This window comes from Lynx rufus, unplaced genomic scaffold, assembly GCF_022079265.1.
Source record: "Lynx rufus isolate CCGP_SWC_20201006 ecotype Redwood Valley unplaced genomic scaffold, mLynRuf1.p SCAF_24, whole genome shotgun sequence".
NCBI lineage: Eukaryota > Metazoa > Chordata > Mammalia > Carnivora > Felidae > Lynx > Lynx rufus.
In genome coordinates this window covers 10349220-10369026 of record NW_025814839.1, presented here as the reverse complement: position 1 = coordinate 10369026, position 19807 = coordinate 10349220, and the positions used below count along the sequence as shown (strand labels likewise).

At 44.0% G+C, this 19807-nt stretch overlaps 1 protein-coding gene across 1 annotated transcript in view; it reads right to left on the bottom strand.

Moving 5' to 3' along the window:
- The window catches only part of CCDC60 (coiled-coil domain containing 60), a 162292-nt gene that overhangs the window by 90482 nt on the left and 52003 nt on the right, over window positions 1–19807 (bottom strand). Inside the window, exon 2 of the mRNA XM_047087939.1 lies at window positions 1375–1454. Coding sequence (XP_046943895.1) covers window positions 1375–1454 — 80 coding nt within the window. The remainder of the gene's footprint in view (window positions 1–1374; window positions 1455–19807) is intronic.

Below are 19807 nucleotides of genomic sequence, written 5' to 3'. Positions count from 1 at the left end.
AACATGTGCATCGGGGGGTGGTGTGCAATTCAGTCCATAGTAACTACTGAGCACCTGAAAGGTGGTTGGTCCAAACTGATGTGTGCCCTGAGTGTAATTCATCACTGCTCATTTTGTATCACTTTGTCACTTTTCATCACGTATGAAGAATGGAATAGAGTATTTCATCAATATGTTTTATATTGATTACATGATGATTGATAACACTTCGGCTATGTTGGGTTAAATAGAATATGGTATTAGAATTACTTTCACCCGTCTCTTTTTACTTTTCAATAGTAGTGCGGCTATTCAAAAATTTAAAATTACATGCACAGCTTGCAATTAACGTTTCTCCCGGACAGGGGGTGTTGATGCGTGCCTTCGTCCCTTCATGCCATTCTTCCTCCCCACCTTTCATGCCCACACCTTGCAGCCCCCTCTTGGGCTCTTGCATCCAGTACCATCAGCTGTGCTCCTGGACGGGGAAGGTGTGGAGACGCAGATGGGCAGTAGAGACAGAGGGAGCTTCCGGGTGAGGGAGGTGAAGAACGAGAATGTGTTGCCCTGACTTGCATTGTGGTCTGGCTCAGAGTGGGAGACACAGAAGATAAACGGGCCTTCCACACTGCCTGTATGACCCCCGTCTCAGCACATCTTTACGTGTTTTGTGCTCAGAGAGTCTCCATCTCTTCCCGCGCCTTGAGGTGTTTTGCCAAAAGTCCCATTTATGATCCCACCTTGGAACGTTGCAGGTCCCAGGACAGAGTTAAGAGGTGAGAGGGAGAAAAAGCCCAGCTCACCGTCCAGAGATGACTAAGATAGGGTTAGACCTCAGTTTGTTCATGCTATTTTACAGGAAGGGGTTGGGTGGGGTGGGAGGTTGGATAGGGATGGCATTGTGTTAAAGGCCACACAAGGGGCACTTTAGCTGCTTTATTTCACCCAGGCCTTCTAACAGCCTCATATCATATTCATTTTACAGATGAGGACACAGAGACTCGGGGAGGTTCAATAGGTTCTGCCACGTTACCAGCTGGAAGGTAGCAGGGCTGCTGTTTGAGACCAGGTCTGTGTGACTCTGGGCAACCATGATGTGCGTCTGGAGTAAAAAGGAGATATTTTTCTGGAGCACATGGGAACTGTCTTGAGTTGGATTCAGGTCCAGGAAGGAACACAAAGGGAATTCTAGGCAGTGATTGGCAGCTAGTGGAGAGGTTAGTCCAGTAAAGATACTCTCTGGAAAGTCCAGCCAAGGGACACCCTCCTGCAAGTCTTCTGCTTAATGTTTAGTGTTGGAGACCTTGGGATTTAGCAAGGACTCGTAGGGACCACCCCGTAACCTGCTCATCTCTGTCAGGGCATCTATGGGTTAATCCTTGCGGGCTCACTCACCGGCTTCGTGCAAGGTCTTTTTTGAGGTTTACGATTTCCTTGTCCAAGTACTTGATGCTCTTCATCGGCTTGTCTGGAACCTGATGGGAAGCCAAGAAGTGAAAGAAAAAAGTGTTAGTGCACCGTTACAAATGGAGCCAGGCTGCAGGAGGCTCAGGCATTCATCCAAGATCTCTGACCAGGTTGGAAGGGGTCCTGGGCAGCACAGTGACCTCCTCTACACCAGAGAGGGTCCATGTGCACAGCGGAAGCAACGAGGGCTTTGGAGACAGGCAGACCTGAGCTCTTACCCTGGTTCTGTCTGGTGACTGGCTGTTTGATCTCAGACAAATTGCTCAGCCTCTCTGGGCCTCTTTCTCAGCAGAGAGGAGGAATAATTCTTACCTTGTTGGGACAATTCATCGCCAAATTCCTGACTCGTAGCAAGCGTTTGATAAATGGAGGCTCTTGATATTAACATTATACTCAAAGCAAAGCAAAGAATGAAACGTTAATAATCACTGTTGGCGGTGTAGGCAGCTGATTTGGAGAAGTGAATCTTGTCAATGGTACTTTTTCCCCCTCGCCGCCGCTATAGCAGGGTTTTATGAGTGAATTAACCAGGTGATTGTTCATGGGTTTTTCTTTGCCTTTCCGGTAATCATTGGCCTTGCCTAGCCATAAGGGAAACCTCATAAGAGTTAAATTCATTACTCAGAGGTGGATACCAGGTCAATGTAAAGAAGAGAGTTAAATTAACTGTATTCTAATATAAGAGTCACTTTTCTCAGCCCCAGTTTAGTGGAACAACAGCAAGATCATTATCTGGATTACCCTGCCTGGAAATGAATGCCTGAAGTACTAATTCTTTTTTTTTTTTTTTAACCAAAGGAAGTGCCAAGACATTATGGGAAAATGGGTGGTTTCAATGAAGCTGGTGGAAGAATACGTTGTGGTGACTTTTCTGAAGGGTGATGCGTCAGCGCACCCTAAATGCTGCCACAGTGTGCTTGCCTCAGGGTATGATGATCCTTCTGCTGTCAGGCGTCCCGTGGGAATATCCCTGCATGGGCACAGAGATCCATCAGCAAAACCACTCACTGGGATGCTGCTTGTAAGAGGAAACTCACGGCAACTCCCTATTCGTCTTCACAATAGAAGACAGGTCAAATAATTATGGTGCATCTAAACAATGGAATAGTATACAGCAATTAAGTGTGATGACAGTATAAGGATGGAAATATATTTATTGGCATACGGAGATGTCTGAGTTCTTTGGGAAGTCATGTTACAATATGTAGTACTCTCCCTTGTGATACTAGCTCCCTCACTAGACCATTTGCCCCCCGCTCCCATGGGGTGCTTGCAGCAGGGGTGGTCCTGAGTGGCTGAAGCCAAACAGCACAGCCCATCCCCCATCACTGTGACTGGTTAAGGAATGGTCATGTGATGTGGTTTGGGCAAATGAGATGCATGCAGACATTTGCCAGGGGCTTCTAGAAGGCATGGTTCCTAGATCCTCTAAGGAACCACAGGCCGAGAAGCCCTCTTTCCTCATTGACTATAATTGGAGGAGCAGATGATCTGTGGGAGTTGCTGGCAGCCATTTTGTGCCCATGAGGAGCACCTGCCTCTAGTTGAAGAAGATGTGGGGGAAGACAGGAGAGTCAAAGAAAAACTTGTTCCCTGGTGCCTTGTTGAACTAATCAGGCTTTACTAGGCTGTTCATGAACATTTCCTTTATTATTTAAGCCAGCTTGAGTTAGATTTTCTGTTACCCACAACCATAAGATTTCTATCCGAAAAATGTCTTCCCTTGGGTGTGCCAAGCCTGTCAATAGATAGAATTATTTTAACTAGGGGCACCTGGGTGGCTCAGTGGGTTAAGTGCCCCAACTTCAGCTCAGAGATCATGATCTCATGGTTCGTGAGTTCAAGCCCCACATCAGGCTCTGTGCTGACAGCTCAGAGCCCGGAGCCTGCTTCAGATTCTGTGTCTCCCTCTCTCTCTGCCCCTACCCCACTCACACTCTGTCTTTCCTTCAAAAATAAATAAACATTAAAAAAAAATTTAAGAATTATTTTAACTAGAACTCATCCTCTTTTCCCTTCCCTTCCCCTCTTGTGTGATCAACATCAGATGACATCCATTTTGGTGCATTTCGCAGTGAAACCAATGAGATTGGCCAAGTTGAGATCAAAGTTTGAAGTCATTGTTACCTATCTTCCTAATCCCTCTCTTTTTCTGAAACTTCTATAACTCTTCCCTACGGGACCAAAGTAACTTTCTTAAAAGATATTGTAAATTAAAAATATTTATGAACAATGAAAAACCAAACACACTCAAACTTCCCTGCCCGATAATTTGAAAATACGAGATTGAAACCCTGCTTGAAGTCACAATTGTTTACACATCATTCTCTTAAATGTCTCAAGTTTTACTCCCCTCAGGAAGCAAATATGATACTGTCCAAATTTCACACATTCCCCTCCCTCTCCAAATGTTGCCTACTGACAATTGCCTGTAGAAGAAAATTTGTATTGATTAGGGCTGGTGCTGACCAATTTATAGCAGTAAAGTCAAGTTGTCCCCCCCACTTGACACAAGACTTTAGCAGGACAAGATCCAGCCCCCAAATCCCTGCAATTATGTCATCATTTCAGTGAATTCTCAGGAAGCGATTTTCACAATAGTCGCTCAGGAAGCGACTATTATTTAATTACAATTATAATAAGCCAGCAGTAATAATGGCATTGAAGGAGGGAGTTCCGGTTGTCAGGACGTTTACCAACACTATTTGATATTAGCACAATTAAAAGTACACACGACATCCAAGAATCACCATCTTTACAGCTTTCTGGAGGGCAGTTTAGCCATGTGTATATGTAGCCTTAAAAACACATACGCTCATGCCCGGCAATTCTGTTTTTACCCAGGAAATTTTTCAGCAAGGATAAAAAGATTTATCCATGAGGATTCTTATCACAACAGTATTAATAATAGTGAAAAACATTTAAGTGTCCAACAATGAGCGTTGAGGGGATAAATCATGGTCTATCCAGGTCATGGCATACAATGCATTTGAATTTGGTGCTACTAGTTAATGTTGCTATCGATGTGTATTTGTTGCTATGGAAAGGAATATAATTTCAAGTAAAACCACATGTCACAAAAATGTAAAGAACTTAGATCTAGAGAGTTTTAAGATTCATATTCATAAAAATCTGTAGATATTTCTAAAAATACGTATACACTAATACAAATTATATTTTAAAGTAATGATATATATATAGGGGCACCTGGGTGGCTCAGTTGGTTAAGGTTCTGACTTTGGCTCAGGTCGTGATCTCACGGCTTGAAGGCTCATGAGTTCAAGCCCCTTGTCGGGCTCTGTGCTGACAGCTCAGAGCCTGGAGCCTGCTTTGGATTCTGTGTCTCCCTCTCTCTCTCTCTGTCCCTCCCCTGCTTGTGCTCTCTCTTTCTCTTTCAAAAATAAATGAACATTAAAAAAATTAAATAAAGTAATGATATATGGCAAGGTATATATGCAATAACATAATAGGTTGAAAGTAAATGTAACAAATTGTTAGTAAGGATATTATTGCAGGATGTTTGAATTATAGGTAAGTGGTAACTTTTAATTTGGGTCATCTTTTTCTCTTCTTTAAAAATAATTTACCTTTATTAATTGTCCAATAAAATAATAGCGTGTTCGTGTTTGTAAAGCAATTCTGACTGATTCTATCAATATGAGCTAAGTGTAAGTTTTCAGGGCTGCTTTAAATTGAGTAATCTGAGTCTGGAGTGATGTAGATTAGTAGATTATTTTAGCACACTAGGCTAAAGTGATGTAAGTTAGTAGATTATTTTAGCAGGGCCTAGGCAGGAAACAGAGCTCATGCCAGACAGTTCAATACAGGGAATTTAATATAGGGAAGCAATCACAAAGGTGTTGGAAGAATTGAAAAACTAAATAAGGGATGGCATGACAAGATAGAGATTGACAGCCTAGCTTGGATGGAGGGGCTAAGGAGAGAGGCAGCCTTCAAAAGCCCAATCCAGCCCAATCCCCCTGGCAAAAGGTGGGCCCGTGGAGGAGATGTAGTTTCATTTGGGAGCTGCCACCAGAAGCTGAGTGGGGGAAGGAGAGAAATACTCTGGCTTCTCCCTTCCTCTGACCCTCCAGTTTCCTCTTCGGGAAGCCAGCTGGCAAGGGCACCTGGGAAATGTAGTAGTTTGCGAGGATCAGCCCCCCCGTGGGAGCAGGAAATGAAAATGGAAATGAGGGCCAACATCAAATGGCTGTGGTTATAGTTTATGCTCTGGGTGCTGACCAGGTATTTTTGGACTATAAATCTGGTTTTCCTGATTTATACGGATCCCTTTGCAGATGGTAACTTTGGATATTTCTTATCTTTGGGTCCTAAGTTTGAGGTTCTTAGAATTTTCCTTGGCTGAGATGCATATCCAGAATTCGGATCATTCTTTCCAGAATTGGGATCATTCTTTCTCTCTCTCAAAATCATTATCACAATGCAGGTTTCTAGAGTATCCAGAACCCACCTACTTCTCCCAGTTTCTTTTCCCTAGGAAGTATAGCTGACCTGGAACAGCATGGGTTTGAAATGCGTACATCCACTTTTACTTGGACTTTGTACAGAAGAGTACTGTACATGTATTTCCTCTTCTGTATGATTTTCTTAATAACACTGTCTTTTCTCTAGCTTACTTTACTTTAAGGATACAGTATATCCTACATATAATACACAAAATATGTGTTCATCGATTGTTTATGTTACCAGTAAGGCTTCTGGTCAACAGCAGGCTATCAGTAGTTAAGTTGTGGGGGGAGTCAAAAGTTATATACATATTTTTGATACTGTGTGTGTGTGGGGGGGGTGCTGTCAGTGCTCCTAATTTCTGTGTTGGTGAAGGGTCAGTTGTATCATCTATTCCAGATCCTCATAGCCCACTTCCTCTTGCACCAAAATTTGTGTGTCCTGTGCTCCACACACTTTAAGCCCTTATCCCGGATAAACAAACTGATGCTAAATATTTCTTCCCTTGCTGACACTGATTAATGTGTCTCCCTACCCTGGTAACACGTTTGCAATACAACTCTATGTTTAAGATTGTATTCTGGTTATGAAACTAACTAATGAACATTGTGGAAAATCAAGAAAAGATTTTTTTAAAAAGTTGGGAGAAAATAAAAGTCAAGTATAACCCTATCACCATCCCTTTGGATGTTCTTTGCCTTGCTTTCTGTGACTACTTCCAGCCAAGATTAATAAAAACCATCCTGGGACTGTTGACTTTAATTTTCTATCCTTGCTTCCCTCGGGAGTGCCATTGGCCTTAAGAGCCTTCGGTTTATTCCGTTGACTTGTAGAGTGTAGGGGAATGCCTTCATTCTTTGTTTCCTGGAAAACAAAGTCAAATCTCTGCCATGTCTACATTTTCCTACAGTGTGTGTCCTTATTCTGATTGATCTATAAATGAGTCTTTGACAGCGTCTGTGAGAAACACCACATGACATCCTGTAAGGTGTCAGGTTAAACGCTGATAAATGTGGCGGGGAGAGGAGGAAAACAACTCATTGGAGGCTTAGCTGGGTTGGTTTGGGGGCAGGTACATTCACATTTAATATTCATGTACTGTGAATATTCAGATTCATAGTAACATTTGGAAGCAATTTGGTTTAACCTGATAGCTGAGAAGTGGGAGGTGGCAGGAATGAAAAGAAAGAGCTTTTTTGTCTGAAAGACCCAGGTTTGAGTCCTGGCTCTGTCACTTAGGAGTTGAAGAACTTAGGCAAGTTGCATATCCTCCCCAAGTCTGTTTCCCCATCTGTGAAATGGAGTTAATACTGTCTACCAACAACATTATTGTTCATCTATATGCCGTACATTGTTCTAAGTGTGTTTTCATTTGAAATACATGATTCCATTTAGACCTTGCCATATTATTATCCCCATTTTATAGAGGAACAAGCTGAGGCTTTGAAAAGTGAACACAACATGCTATCAAATGGCAAATTCTGGGTCTGAACTCAAGTTCAAGTGACACCAGAGCATGTATTCCTTTTTTTTTAATTTTTAAAACATGTTTGTATTTATTTTTGAGACAGAGAGAGACAGAGCATGAGCAGGGGAGGGGCAGAGAGAGAGGGAGACACAGAATCCAAAGCAGGCTCCAGGCTCTGTGCTGACAGCTCAGAGCCTGACGTGGGGCTCGACCTCATGGACTGTGAGCTCATGACCTGAGCTGATGGCGGATGCTTAACCGACTGAGCCCCCCAGGCGCCCCCCAGAGCCTGTATTCTTAACCATGACTTCATTCTGATTCCCATTTTGCATAGTGGGGGCTAAATAAGGGATAGCAGTTGCTAGCTATTAATTTAAAGATACTGCCTCCAAAGCTTGCCCACTGGATTTTGTCACAAAAATTTTTATATGGCGAAACATCAGAATGGTTTGTTGGCAAGCCGATCTTTTAAATATCTGTTGTTCTCTGTCTTTTTATCAAAGAATGTTCCAAACCCATCTTTGTTACTTCTTAAAATATGATCTACTTCCTAGAATCAGATTAAGATGGAAATGAATTCCTGCTAAATGTACTTGGGCTGATACAGACATCAGGGGAACAGCTGGGAAGCTCTGTCAAGTGGTGAGGGGGAAGGGAGACCATTTGAAAAGCTGAGAGCATTGAGGAGCAAGGAAGATGATTAGCAAATTTCAGACTCCTTATGGAGAAGCTGTAAAGAACAAAATAGGCAGAGAGTGGGTAGGATCCATGGCAAGGGTATATGCATGAAACCAGAGATCATAGTTTGCAGACTGATGTTTAAACTTTGGGTGGTTTTATGATGGTGATCGGCACTTTCCTTTGGGGGGAATGAGGTTTTTTGTTTGTTTGGTTTTTGGTTTTTGGTGTTTTTTTTTCTTAAAGATATAAGACATGTACCTACCTATGTAGGGATGACCCAGAACTAGTGACCTCATTCCCATGTAGACACTTCAAGCTGAAATAGGAAGTGTGCTATTGAATTTTTTAAAGAATTTCTTCACGGAAGGCAGGGTGCATCCTTTAGAGTATTTTGATTTAACCATTCTTGTTTTTCTCAACTCCCAGGAGAAACGACATGGGGGGGGGCCTGGGGAATATTGGGGCCCTGGAGAGTAGTGGGGTAGGGAAAAGGGGATGGTTAACCAGGGGAGGGATGAAGAGTGAGTCTTATGCTGGGACCCTAAGAACAGAATAAGCAGCAGGAATCTCTGGGGGAAGAGAAGGATGGCAATGGTTCCTGGGAAGAAAGCTTCTGATCTCCAGCTTCTGACACAGTGTCTGACCCTGAGTTCAATCCATCATTTGCTGAATGACGAGATGAATATATCACAGTCTCAAGGTTCAGCCCTACAGATTAGCTGTTAATTACAAAGGGAACAAGGTACTTGCATAAAGACAAACTCTGACAGATACCTCCTGAACCAGTGTGAGCACACTCAGCATCACCAGTGATGGGACAAACTGATGTCATGTGCCCTGAAGCAATGCACTGGGGAGGACACAGTATCACCTGCATCGTATTTCTCTCTCTCTCTCTTTAAGTTTGTTTATTTATTTATTGAGAGAGAGAATGAGCAGGGGAGGAGCAGAGAGAGAAGGAGACAGAAACTCTGTCAGCACAGAGCTTGATGCAGGGTTCGAACCCACAAACCCATGAGATCATGACCTGAGATGAAATCAAGAGTTGGAAGCTCAACCAACTGAGCCACCCAGGAGCCCCACCTACACTGTCGTTCTGTCCCAAATGCCCAGTCTGAATGTGGTCAGGAAGGAACAATCAGAAAAATAAAAAGTGAGGGTCATTCTGCAAACTAAATGACCTGGAATCTTTGAAAACTTCAACATCTGTGTCTGTTGGGGCCTCTGGGAAGCAGACACTGAGACAGGAGTGCAAGAGGCTTATTGGGATAAACTTGTGAGAGAGAAAAGAGGGAAAGAGCAAGACTGGGTAGAGAGAGCCTCAGACCATGATGGGGATCTAGACAAAGTCTAGAGCAAACTAGGAGTCCAAACATAGGGCAGAAATGGCCAGCGTTCTTTGGCTGGGGACGATGGGTTGATCCTGGCCTCTGAGGTAGGTCCTACAAGTGCCAACAGCTGGAGGCTCTCAGCTACCTGCAGTCCTTAGGGTTGAATGGCAAGTTCTTTCTTGGAAAGAGGTCCAAGAGACACACCTTCCACGGTGTCAAATCTTTTTTTTTTTTTTTTTTTTTTTGAGAGAGCACAAGCAGGGGGAGGGGAGAGGGAGAGAGAGAATCCCAAGCAGGCTCAACATTCAGCGTGGAGCCCGAGGTGGGGCTTGATCCCACAACCCTGGGACCATGACCTGAGTCAAAATCAAGAGTTGGGTGCTTAACTGACTGAGCCACCTAGGCGCGCCTCACAGTGTCAAATCTTATAAACCACCACCCGCATCTGTCACCAGCAACATTCACTCTGAGGGACAATGCCCCGACTATGTCAACAGCTTGCCTGGGGACTGGATGGGGAGTCTGGGGTTGGGGCCCTTTTTTACATTGGTTTATTTGATCCTCATGCCAACCTTTATGAGGTACTCTTATTCCTATTTTGCTGAAAAGGAAACCCAGGACTGGAGAGGTTAAGCCGCTTATTCAAGGGCCCATGGATGATCCGTGGTGGAGATTAGTGTCCTGCACTCCTTGACCATCCCACTTCACCCTTATCTAGTCTAGGGGCCAGCAAACCACGGCCTGCTGTTGACTTTTGTGAATCGGGAGTTTTTACTGGAACACATTCACACCTATTTGTTTATGACTGTAAAACCTAGGCGAGTCTGTTTCCCATCTGTAAATGAGAGACAGAGATGTCAGGCTGGTGGCCTGCAGGATTCATTTGATCTGTGCAGTGTTTACAATTATTTGGAATTCATTTCCTACCTTTAGAAACTATGATCTTTCATATACACACTCAGATTTCTAGCTGTGCAACAACGTAAAGGGTTGCAGAAAACGTGGACTGTGCGGGCTTCCTTTGCTTTGTGAGTGGGGGATGGGTGGAGGGAGGGGGAGGTGGCTAAGTCTTGTAAGCTGACAAATTATTGTGGAATTGTTCCACATCAGCACCGTGTTTAGCATTTTATGCCTTTACTCTCGTTTGCTTCTTCCAACAACCCAATGGGACAGTTATTAATAAACCCATCTTACAGAAGGAGAGCACAGAGGAAGTTCATTCAAGGTCATACAGCTGGCCAGCTATCACAGCAAAGAATAGAACCCCCATGTGATGGCTAATTTGAGGTGTCAACCTGACTGGGCCACAGGTGCTCAGGCACTATTCTGGGTGCTTCTCTGAGGGTGTTTTTGGATGAGTTTAACATTTAAATTGATAGACTGAATAGAAAAGATTGCCCTTCCTTTTTTTTTTTTTAAGTTTATTTATTTATTTTGAGAGAGGGAGAGAGAGAGAGGGAGGGAGAGAGAGTGCAAGCGGGGAAGGGGCAGAGAAAGAGGAGAGAGAGAGCATCCCAAGAGAGAATCCCACTTGTGGTGCAGAGCCTGATACGGGACGCAAACCCACGAACCGTGAGATCATGACCCGAGCCGAAGTCAGATGCTTAACTGACTGAGCCACCCAGGCGCCCCAAAGATTGCCCTTCCTAATTTTGGGTGGGCCTTATCCAATCAGCTGAAGAACAGAACAAAAGCCTTATCTCCCCAGACTCGTAAGAGGGAGCTCCTCTTGCCCGATTGCCCTTGGAACTGGGACATTGGATGTTTTTTTTTTTCCTGACTCTGGACTTGAGCCGAAACGTTGGCTCTTCCTGGGTCTTGAGCTGGGAGGCTTTCAGTCTAGAATGCACACCACCGGCTCTCCTGGGTCTCCAGCTTCCCAAATGCAGGTCTTGGGTCTGGTCAGACTCCACCGTTGCACAAACCAATTTCTATAATGAATCTCTTTATCTATATGTGTCATATTGGCTCCATTTCTCTGGAGAACTCTAATACATCCAATCTTCCTGTAGTTACAACTTGGGTCCTCAATCATTAAGCCTCCCTGAAAATTCAAAAAGTCTTTTGCAATTCTTTGAGTAAAAGGGAAAGACAGCATCATTTCATTATTTCATCGTTTCTTAAATCCTCCTTGTTTTTAAGGAGGGTGATTGATTTGTTGGGAAGGGAGAGGAGTGTGAAGACAGATTCTGGGGAAACACAGAGAGAGGAGGAAGGGTTCCAGTTGATAAACGCAGAGTCATATATCATGGAGGGTGGGAAGAGAGCCTTGGGGTGGGGCAGGCAGTAACTCACATCCAGTAAAAATGCACCAGTGAAAAGACTGTTTTATTGATTTTTCCTCCATGGGGCTCAATGTTACCCTCCATTCCATCTCTTCCATGAACCCTCCAGTGAAATTCACATTACACACTGGAATTTCTAAAGTAGGAGTTATGCTTTGAGGGGGCCAGACAAGGTGTGAGCCAGGCCCCAAGGTGTGCAGGGGAGAGCAGAGGTGGGAGAGTGACAGATACAGAAGGGATATGAGGATTCAGAGTCCCAGCTCCTTGCCCCTCTAGCTGTGTGACTCCAGGTCTGTCACTCCCCTCCGGACATCAGGACTCCCACCTGTCACCTGCCCAGTCTTCATCCAAGGAGCTGTGAGGGTACTGAGAGGCAGCTTGGTATTTTGGCTTCGTGAACTAAACACATCAAAGAATGTTACTATCATTATCACTATATAGTGAGTATCTGGAATTTTTTTAAAAAAATTGAATCATAAAGACAAAATATAACTTGAATGACTTATTCTCAAATAAACTCATGAAGGACAGATGAAGGCTATCAACAACCCGGAGACGGTCAGAAATGGTAGCGATGCAGTGATATAACAGTAGGTGGCACTAGATGCCATAGCTTTCAGTCAAGTCCCAGTTTCCTTCAATCTTTTTCTCTGCCACCCTCCACTTGCACTTGATTGAAATGGAAATTGGCCTCCAGCATCAATGAGCCTCCATCAGCCCAGGGATTGAGCTGGCGTGCCAGCAGCCAATGTGCTATATCCACCCAGTAAAAAAGAAATTTTGTTTTTAATCAAATACATTAATCTCACAAGTTCTTTTGAAAGACGAGGTATATGAGGGGCCAGCAGTCCGGTTGTTGGGCAGCAGTAGCCAATGGGAATCCATATGATGGGCTGTCATTCAAAGTCCTGGAGGAGCTTCAGGATATGGGCCCCAGGATGTAACAACCATCTTTTGCCAATAGCACTTCTGTTTAATAATTATGCCTAAATTTATGCCTAAAAAATTATGCCTAAATTTTCAGTACCTCCCGTGTGTTTGGAAATGTGTTAGGCTGGACATGGCAGATGGGCTCTGTCCATCTCCAAATGGGCATCTCCAGTGCCAGGTTCAATCTACATCAGTAGGAGTGGCTGTCTAGAAGTCCCTGCAGTCTGATCTCATCAGAAGAATTCTGGGATTGATTAGCAATGTCTGCCATGGTTCCAGGAAGGAAAAGTAGCATCATAACACACAACTGCCATTCCCATGCCAGGCACTTTACATGTGTGTGTGTGTGAGGGGTGGGGATACGTCCCCATGAACCCTCAGTTTCTTTTCTCTCTCCCTGGAGGAAGATGGAAGTCAACATCTTTGCAGAATCCCAGTGAATCCCCTGAAGGTCCAAAGAAACCCAGCCTTCCATGGGTTAGTAATTCATTTAACCTCATTTTCTACATGAATAGCAGAAGCAGAGAGATGAGTTTAGGACTGGGGGGACGGGGAGAGAAAGGGAAAAGAGCCAAGATGCAGAATTGCTGGTGGGGGCTTGCATTCCCCTGGGGAGGAGCCTTCATGTGCGTCCGGGGCTGCTTTGATATGAAGCAATGCTTCCACAATGCTGTCCACAAGATGCAATTCAATGCCATGTTACATGGGCCACATTAGGACACTGCGTGAGGGACCAGAGGCTCAAAAACTTCTTAAATACCTGCTATGAGTTAGAAACTGGCCAGAGATACGATGCTGAACAAGACAGCCTCCCTGCCCTCAAGTAGCTCATGGTCTAATTGGGGAGACAGATACCAAACAGGCAGTTTAACTATAATGTGGTGAAGTGCAGGCATTGACCTCAGCTCGAGGCTGGTCAGGGCAGGTTATTGGCCGTGGCTGTCACTGAGCTGAAGTGGAGAGAGAGCTGTTTCAGACAAAGGAAACCAGGAGGAGTTGGAACATAAGGTGTGATGGGTAGGTGGGAGGATTATGAAGGTTCTCCTGAAGTCCCCAAGCAGGAGAAAACATGCCCAATGCTGGTAATACTGCTGAGAAGCCATGGGAAGCCACATCAGCTTAGAGATGAGGGCCCTAGCTAAGGACCAAAGATGAAGCCTCAAGTTTTATTTCATTTTTTATCTTAGTTTTTCTTTTGAGTGGTAGCATTTTCAAATGGTTTAAAAACAAACAAAAGGGTAAATAGTTAAAAAGCATTACTTCCATCTTGTCCTCAAGCTAGTCATTTCCCTCCGCAGAGATGACTAGTGCTACCAAGTTCTTGTGTATCCTGCCAGAGAGATTTTATACTTTGATAAGCAAACACACACACACACACACACACACACACACACATGCCTGCACCTGCTCCACCACTTGGACGGTCAGAATACTCCCTCCATGGCCCCAGAGGCCCCCGTGGTGTCTGCACTGGCCCCATGGGCATCATGGTGGCTGGTCTGGCACCTCCCATGATGAGCAGATGTTTGTTCCCAGCTGCCCTCAGAGTGATATTTCCAGCCAGTGTGTTCTAGACCAATGCATCCAATGCTGCAAAGGCTCCCCGTTGAAGGAACTTTATAGACACAAAACAAAACTGCAGCTATGATGCCTCTCACTGTCTCTCCATCCCTGGAGGACGGATATGATCCCCAGTGGGTAAAATCTGTTCTGGCTTCAGCCTGAGGATCACTGTGGGGAAGACAGGTGGGGCAAGGCCTGAGCACCAAGACTCTACTTATATTCACAAAGGAAAAGAAAAACCAGCAATTCTAACTTAAAATATTTGTTATAGGCCGCTTACCTCTTTATTATGTTTCTTATTTTTAATATAAAGTTAAAAACCACTGATTTAAACAGCTATTATGCTTATGTTGTAAGTTGTGTGTTTTCCCTCCCTCCTCTAAATTGTAGCCTTGCAGTGCATATAGGGAGTGTGACCTTGTCATATTGCCTCTTTGGTCTCTGGCACAGTGCCAAACCAGAGTGGTTTCTTGGCAGCTATTTGTTGAGTGGGTGGATGAGCCATTGAAAAGGAAGCTGTAATAGTCTTTGATTTTCAACTTTTAGACTCAACTCATAGACAAAGCCTGGGAAACTAACTATGGGCCCAGAACAGAATGTGGGCTGCCAATCTTGATGATGTAAAAGTAGTAATAAAAGACACAAGGGGAGATGATGAACTAATCGCCTCTATAAAGTGAGGAGTCAAAGATACTTTCTATGATGAATGGGGACAGAAATGCAAGTGTAACGTAGTTGTATTTAAAATAATTTTTAAAATTAAGTTTATTTATTTTGAGAGACAGAGAGAGCACAAGGAGGGGAGTGTCAGAGAGAGGAGAGAGAGAATCCCAAGCAGGGTCCTCAGGGTCAGTGCAGAGCCTGAGGCAGGGCTCCGGCTCACGGAACTGTGAGATCATGACCTGAGCTGAAATCAAGAGTTGGACACTTAACTGACTGAACCACCCAGGTGCCCTGAATGTAATATAGTTTTTTAAAAATATGGTTTTTTTAAATATTACTTTAAAATTGAGCAGAAGGTACAAGAGAATTCCCATGTGTTTCCTGCCCCCACACATGCATAGCCTCTTGGATTATCAGCATTCCCCACTAGAGGGGTGCACTTGTTACAGTCAATGAACCTATATTGACTGACTCATCATTACTACCCCAAGTTCATGGTTTACATTAGGATTCACTCTTGGCATTGCACATTTTATGGGTTTGGACGAATATATGATGACATGTATCCATCATGATAGTATCCTATGGAAGAGTTTCACTGCCCTAATAACATATTTCTTAAAGCTACAGAATTAACCAGAGGTAGAACTAAAGGTAATACTATTTGGGGGAGGACTTGGAGATGGGGAGTGTGTAAGGATTCCAAGAAGCCAGATCTTCATTTTTCATGGAAGGAGGTCATTAAAGTCTAAAACATACAAGCTGAGAAATAGAATTGCAACTTAAATGATTTGGAAACGTAGATCATTTGAGGAAATTATAGGAGAGTGTTAGAAGTGCCAGCCTGAGGAATGCCTTCAGGAGTGACAAATAGGCTGGGAAGAGGAACTTCTACTCTTTGGTAGAAGACTTTTCATGTTTGCTTATTTTTTTAAACCAGTGTATATTTTACATTATTTTTTAAAAAATTAAAATAGTTTGGGGCGCCTGGGTGGCGCAGTCGGTTAAGCGTCCGACTTCAGCCAGGTCACGATCTCACGGTCCGTGAGTTCGAGCCCCGCGTCAGGCTCTGGGCTGATGGCTCGGAGCCTGGAGCCTGTTTCCGATTCTGTGTCTCCCTCTCTCTCTGCCCCTCCCCCGTTCATGCTCTGTCTCTCTCTGTCCCAAAAATAAATAAACGTTGAAAAAAAAAAATTTTTAAAAAAAAAAATTAAAATAGTTTGAGAGCCCTGGTCAGAATTAAAATACAGAGCCCCACTTTGTTCCTATGAAAGCCAACAAGCACAGCAAGCCCCTAATATCCATTCTCATTTCGAAGTCAAGACAAAATTAATTTAGAAAAGAAAATACAGCCGGGGAGCAGAGTTAGCAACCTTAGGAAATTCAGGGAAATGTAATTGAGTAAGAATTATCTCCTTAATTACTTCTGACCAAATCAATAACAACGCTAGATGAGAAACCACGGTCGTCACCAATGAGTATCAAGTTACTGAGAAACGAATTGGGGTTCAGACTTGTTTGAAATAGCAAAACGCCTGCTTCTCGCATTCAGCAGACATGGTTCCTGGGTGGGGGTGGTGAGCGGAGGTGGGAGAGGACAGTGGCAGGGCAGCCTGGGATGGGTAACCTGTGTATTGTTTTCAAATGTGAAAGCCTGCACGGAGAGCCCTTCTCTTCTCCAAAGAGGTGAAGGCATGGATGCCCTTGATGGTGTCAGATGTTCATCTCCATGCTTTGCTGGTGCTCACCAGGGAGAGGCCAGTTAGCCATGTAAATTAGAGGGAGGTGAACCAAACACTCCAGAAGTAGTGAGTGGGAGAGTGTTTTTGTTTTCCGAGTACAAGATTCTGTGTGGGAACCGCACAGATGTTTTTGAAATCATCTTAGATGTGCCTTTCAGGAGAGGTGGTAAGGATCCTTGTTCCAAAAGGGCCCTGCTAAGTACACTTTCTAGATATTTCTGGGACATGGTATGTTTGCCTGGGTTAAGATTCTGTCTGAAGCTGGAATCCAAGCAGGCACCATTTGCCTAATCTCGTGCAGACCTACCTGTCTCCATTAATGTTGGGGTCTTTTGACAATTGTCTAGAGCCTTCTCACTTCTCTCTCACGCTCTGTGCTTTGCTCCTGGCCCTCTTGCCCCCTTGGACTTGTCAATATGTCATCCCACTGTCCAGGACACATTGGATATTCTTTTGTTCAAAAAAGATTTACGGTGTTCTTCTTAGGGTTCCAGCGTGGTGCTAGGATATACACACTCTTCCCAAAGCTCTTGCTCAGAGTCTTGTCAGGGGGAGGGTAGGCAGACAATTAAGCAAAGTACAATATCATGTAATGTAGGCAGGGGTGCCAGTGGGCCGAGGGGCCATGGGTGCATGTGACCCAGCTAGGGCAGGCAGTAGTCAGGGATGAAGGAAGTGACTCCTAAGCCCAAGTGGAGACTTGAAGGATCAGGGGGGTAGAAAAGAAGAGGAAGGAGGATGCTCTTCCAGGCAGAGGAACAGCATGTGCAAAGATCTGGAAGTGATAGAGAACATTCCTATTTAAGCATGACTGATGGGAGCCTGCTCAGACCCCTGGGATCAGAGGTGGGGCACTGATTTGCAGCTCAAGCTGATTAAAGCCCAAAGTTATGCTCTTGAAGCCTTAGCCTGGGAAGTCTGCAGACTGACAGCTAGTGCTGCAGTAAACTTTTCCTAGGCACAGACCCAGCAGTCGCCTTCCTGGGTGAGCCCCTCTCCCACCCTCAATCCATGTGGCTTCAGGGACAGGCACATAATGTAGCCCTGGCCAGTGAAAATGTGCCATCAGCTCCCTGGTCACAATGAGGGATTGGTTCTTTTATGAATCTGAGACCCAGTGCAGACCAATGACTTTCAATCCCAGGATACTCACTATAGCAGTTAGGAAAGAGATCTCTTTCCATAGGGGTTGCTGAGCTGGGAGAATGTCAACCTGGAGCTCTTGGTTGGTCATCTTGGTTACCATTTTGGTAAAGACTACTTGAGAATGAAACCAACACAAGAGAAAACGTAAGAGAAAAATATTGTTTGATTACTGGACCCAACTATTCCTGAAACTAGATTTACCTATGGACTTTGTGTTTACTTGAGACAATTTTCTCTTTTGCTTCGGTCACTTTGAATTGGGTTTTTCTATCATTGGCAGTCAAAAGGGTCTTGACCATGATTTTGTTTGCATATTGCAAATAGTTAGCATATTGTGAATAGTCTAGATGACCCCACACTATACCTAGTAGAGTTGTACTATTTCCCTGTGGCTAAACCAAAACCAATGGGAGAGCACTGATTTTAAAGTCATTAGAGATCATCAGAGTTGAGAGATTACCCAGCACAGCCCCTACATCATGTGACAGATATGCTAAAGATGGCCGCCATTTATTGAATGCTTACTAAGTTGTTAGGCATGGTTGTAGGAGCTTTGCATGTATGAACTCATTTCACTCTTGCAACACGTTTTGTGGATAGGATTGTTATGAACTCCATTTCACAGATTAGAAAATGGAATCGCATAAAGGTGAAGTAAATTTACAGACTTATGTGATAAGTAAGGGACAGAGGTGGAGTTGAAATTCAAACTACAGTTTGGTTCCAAAGTCTGTACTCTCCTTGCTCCACTAACAGATGAGCAATCTAAGACCCAGAGAGGCTAAAAACCTTCCTAAGGCCACACAGGAAGGCAGCAGAGACTCAGGACAAGAATACTCAGGGCTTTACTTCCCAACATGTCACCCAGCAAGTACAATAAATCAAAGGGCAGCTATGAAGGATTTGGAGTCACATAGACTGGCCAGTGCCTTTGACAAATACAACAGCCCTTTACGCTTCAGTTTCCTCACGCACAGAGCCTACTTCACAGGGTTGTGATGGAGATGTAATGTGCTAATGTGTGTCAAGTTCTCAGGACAGAGCCGGGTTTATGGGGTCTCTCAATAAATGCTAGTTGTTAATGTAATTGTTATAATTAATAAGCTGTGCTGTTAATGAAGGTGTAAAACGCAGGTGTCTGCCACATGACCACGGGCAAGTTGCTGAGTTACAGTGGTCGTTGGTCCCATTGGTAAAATAGGGTTATTATCTGCCCTTTGCTCATGACACCAGAGCATTATGAGGATTAATTAGAAGTTTTATAATGTGCTGTGCACTTTGATGCTCTATAAACAGAGAAATGTGATGGTTGAATATTTATATAATCCCCATTACTAAGGATTTTGAATTGCTTTACTGATGTTTAAGAAAATTCCAATTTTCCAAAGGTATATAAATCTGTCTGAGTTGAATAAAAGATTGGGCTTTTATTATCTGCCAACAGCTTAGAAACTCAATAGGACTGAGCATCGGGGCATCGGTGGGCTGATGCTAAAGTCTTGATGGTGCTAAAGTCTTGGGAATGGAGAAGGAGATGTTGAGACTGTGGGTCTGTCTCTTCCTCTACATTTGAACTCTTTCAGGGCTAAGACTGAATCTTGTCCTCCAGTGAATTGCAAGCACAGGGCTTGACATGCAGCAAGAATGGGATGGACGCTTGATGGAGGGAAGGATGGACAGATGGACAGATGTAATCCTTAACCTCTTGATGATAAAAGATTAGGTGGGTCTGGCCCCAAATACTATGGCCAAAGTAGATAGGGTGCCACATCAGGTATTGGACAGAAAGCCACTCAGGCAGGGTGACAAGTTGGAAAGGCATTTTGCCCCCCACAGAACTGGGTTACCAGCTGTGTGACCTTGGCCTTGGATCAAATCTCTTTCTCTTCATCTGTGAATGACAGTAATGTCTGTTAGGATGTTCTGAGCTGAAAGCAACGTAAACTCTACCTACCCTTGCTTAAACAATAAGGAAATGCATTACTTCATGTAACGGGGAGTCCAGAGTAGGATTTGGGGTTGGTTTAGAGGTTCTATCATGCCACTGAGCTGCCCATAGAATCAGCTTTATCCTTAGACATCTTC